Source organism: Carya illinoinensis, chromosome 13 (genome assembly GCF_018687715.1).
Source record: "Carya illinoinensis cultivar Pawnee chromosome 13, C.illinoinensisPawnee_v1, whole genome shotgun sequence".
In the NCBI taxonomy this organism is placed as follows: Eukaryota; Viridiplantae; Streptophyta; class Magnoliopsida; order Fagales; family Juglandaceae; genus Carya; species Carya illinoinensis.
The window spans coordinates 11,333,719-11,336,627 of NC_056764.1; the positions used below are offsets into that span (position 1 = coordinate 11,333,719).

The following is a 2,909-nucleotide window of genomic DNA, read 5'->3' on the forward strand; positions in this document are numbered from 1 at the left end:
TTCTATAAAGAAAAGAAAATACCACTTTCGAGGCACATAAAAATAGGTACTACGCCTCTTTTTCCAAGATTTGTCCTTATCTTCCTTTTTCTTTTCTTTAGCTTCTAGTTAATGGCCTTTACTAAAGTCAAGGGGGCACTATCATCATTTCCTCACATCCGATGGTAGGAGAAGAAGATCTAGTGACTTCCATGAATTAACTATCAATTCTACCATATCCAACCAATTAAGAAGAGTGCTCATGAGCTAATTATAATGCTTAGAGAATTCATTAAAAGGGGTTCTTCCATACCATAACCAATTACTATGCAGAAATTAGAATCTTACTTGAAACTACATGATCTTCAAATTCTGTTAATTAAAAAGATTTGTTCTTTCAAATTCAAAAGATTGGTTCTATATCACACCTGTCTAAGGCTGGATCAAATTGCGGTATTTTGTTTGATCAAATGCTCAGTTAATCAAAGAGCAAATCAAAACAAGTAGAGAGAGGGAAGGGGGGGGGGGGGGGGGGGGGGGGGAGAGAGAGAGAGAGACAGAGAGAGACAGAGAGAGAGAGAAGGGGGGGGGGGGGGGTGATAATGAAATGCACATCAACAGATCAATCTCTTACTTTGATTATTTGCCTATAATGGCTGACATCAGAGGCATAAGGTGCCTATCACTGAATGAGCATGTCGAGCACAATATGTACGGTGCAGATGCACCAATCAGTCATATAATATTAAAGAAGCTTTTAGGTACTGTTTCTCCACAATGGAAACTGGCTTATATAAATACTAGCAGTGTATACACCTTGGTGTCCATGTGCCATTGAATAGGTGGAAAAGAATCCCTTTACAGAAAGAGAGAGTTCAAAGAAAGATAGATAAAGAGGGCGGAAAATGAAAATGGTGCAAGAGGGAATCCGAAAGGGTCCATGGACAGAACAGGAGGACTTCAAATTGAGATGCTTTGTGGATTTGTTCGGAGATCGACGATGGGATTCTATAGCAAAAGTTTCAGGTTTGAAGGTGGCGGGAGACAAAAATAATAGGTATGGTTATTTGGAGACGGGGGATTTTGGAAGGAGCTGCCTTTAACCTCTTGATTTTGTTGTAGGTTTGAACAGAACAGGAAAAAGTTGCAGGTTGCGATGGGTTAATTACATGCACCCTGGCCTCAAACGAGGCAAGATGACACCTCAAGAAGAGCGCCTTGTGCTCGAACTTCACGACAAATGGGGAAACAGGTTTGAGAACATAAATAATATAGAAAAAATTGACTACTTTTTACCCATGTTGCCATGTTTATCCTCAAGTTGTGTGCTCTATCAAACACTGATTTAACTGGTTTTCTTGATAACTAGTTCAGTGATTATTGTATTCACTAAGTTTGTGATGATCCAATGCAGATGGTCAAGAATTGCCCGCAAATTACCTGGGCGTACAGATAACGAGATTAAGAATTACTGGAGAACTCATATGAGGAAGAAGGCTCAAGAGAAGAAACAGGCTGTGTCTCCGTCTCCATCTCCATCATCTTGTACTTCTCATTTGTCATCAGCAAGTAATCCTGCTGTGGATTCGTCGCCCTTCCCACAGACTGGAGCAGAGAGCTTTTCTGAAACACGAGGTGCTCGTATCATAGCTTCAGCAGAAAAGCAGAAGAACGAAGAGAAAGTGGGGGAAAGTGGATACTCAATGGATTATATATGGAAAGATGAAGCTGGAGAAGGGAGCTTTCAAGAAACAGGAGCTCCTAAGGTAATAGCCGAGGATTCTCTGCCCTTCCCACAGACTGGAGCAGAGAGCTTTTATGACACCGGAGGTCTCCGTGTCATAGCTCCAGCAGAAAAGCAAAATGAAGAGAAAGTGGGCGAAAATGGGTACTCCATGGATGACATATGGAAAGATATTGCTCTGTCAGAAGAGAACAATATAAAACCAGCCAATGATAGCTATGGTGAAGAGGTTAGAAGTTTCTCTTCTCCTCTGGCTTCCCCACCATGGGAGTTCTCGTTGGACTCGCTATGGAGGTTCGATGAAGAAGAGAGTAAGATGTTCCCGCCCATGGGCGATCAATTTTTCCACTTTTATGAATATGGGAGGGCGTCTCTAACTGGCTAGTCATAATTTTATTGATTAAGATTTGTTCATATGTGTTATATTGCGCCCCATCCCCCCCCCCCCCAAAGAAAAAAAAGAAAAAAAAAAAAGAAAGGAAAGCTCTAACCTGATGTGCAGCATGAAAATCACTGTAAGCTTTCTCTTCTTCCCCCTCTGGCGTCTCTAAGCTTTCTGATTCTGCTCTGCATCACTGTAAATAATCTCATGCATACATCTAGTCTGCCCTTAATATTTTGTGTTTACTTTTCAGAGAGGAAGATAGAACCTCATCAAATCTCCCATACGGAGGTTGGTAAGTTCATGGATGTAATGTATAATATACTACTTGTTACTATTCAATAAAGCTGGCACAGTTCTAATGTTAGAGGGTTTCATTTATATATATTTATATAACTATGGATATGTAGGTAGACAGACTCCTAATTTGCAGCTTGTCCCATAGATTATGGCAGGAAGTTCAAGTAAAAGTATTATTAGAAGATTTATCGGAGGGAGTAAATAGATTGCTGTTGAACTTTGTTCTGGTAGTAGTTTGTGGCAGTCATTGTAGGAATAAACACATAGTAACTTCAAGATTTTCCCAACCAAGTGATTGCGGGTAATATTAAGAGATTTCCGGTTAAAGCATCCAAAGAACTACAGCATTTGAATTTTGATGTTCTACAATTGATATGCATACTCAGAATCTCAGAACCTAAGTAGAGTTCCTAGTCCTGTATAAGATGGCACATTGACTCTTCAAAATGATCTTGAGATAAGAATCTACCAAGGAATATAATACTCTTTTATCTTCTGACCTTA

The 2,909-nt window shown here is 39.9% G+C and overlaps 1 protein-coding gene across 3 annotated transcripts; it reads left to right on the forward strand.

The window, feature by feature from the left end:
* Positions 1-758: 758 nt before the first annotated feature.
* LOC122291358 (transcription factor MYB59) lies at positions 759-2,472 on the forward strand. 3 transcript variants are annotated; one of them, XM_043099047.1, is made up of 3 exons: positions 759-1,036; positions 1,112-1,231; positions 1,394-2,472. In XM_043099047.1, exons 1-3 carry the CDS (start codon positions 885-887, stop codon positions 2,106-2,108), a joined length of 987 nt encoding a protein of 328 aa, XP_042954981.1. In that variant the 5' UTR covers positions 759-884; the 3' UTR covers positions 2,109-2,472. The 3 variants fall into 3 exon arrangements, with proteins under 3 accessions (XP_042954981.1, XP_042954982.1, XP_042954984.1); XM_043099048.1 differs by having other exon boundaries at positions 760-1,005; positions 1,102-1,231; XM_043099050.1 differs by having other exon boundaries at positions 841-1,036; positions 1,102-1,231.
* The last annotated feature ends 437 nt before the right edge of the window (positions 2,473-2,909 follow it).

Coding starts and splice junctions, on each gene's coding strand:
- LOC122291358 (XM_043099047.1), top strand. CDS start 885: ATGAAAATGGTGCAAGAGGGAATCCGAAAGGGTCCATGGACAGAACAG. Junction 1,037..1,111: donor GCGGGAGACAAAAATAATAG/GTATGGTTATTT, acceptor AGGTTTGAACAG/AACAGGAAAAAGTTGCAGGT. Junction 1,232..1,393: donor CACGACAAATGGGGAAACAG/GTTTGAGAACAT, acceptor GATCCAATGCAG/ATGGTCAAGAATTGCCCGCA.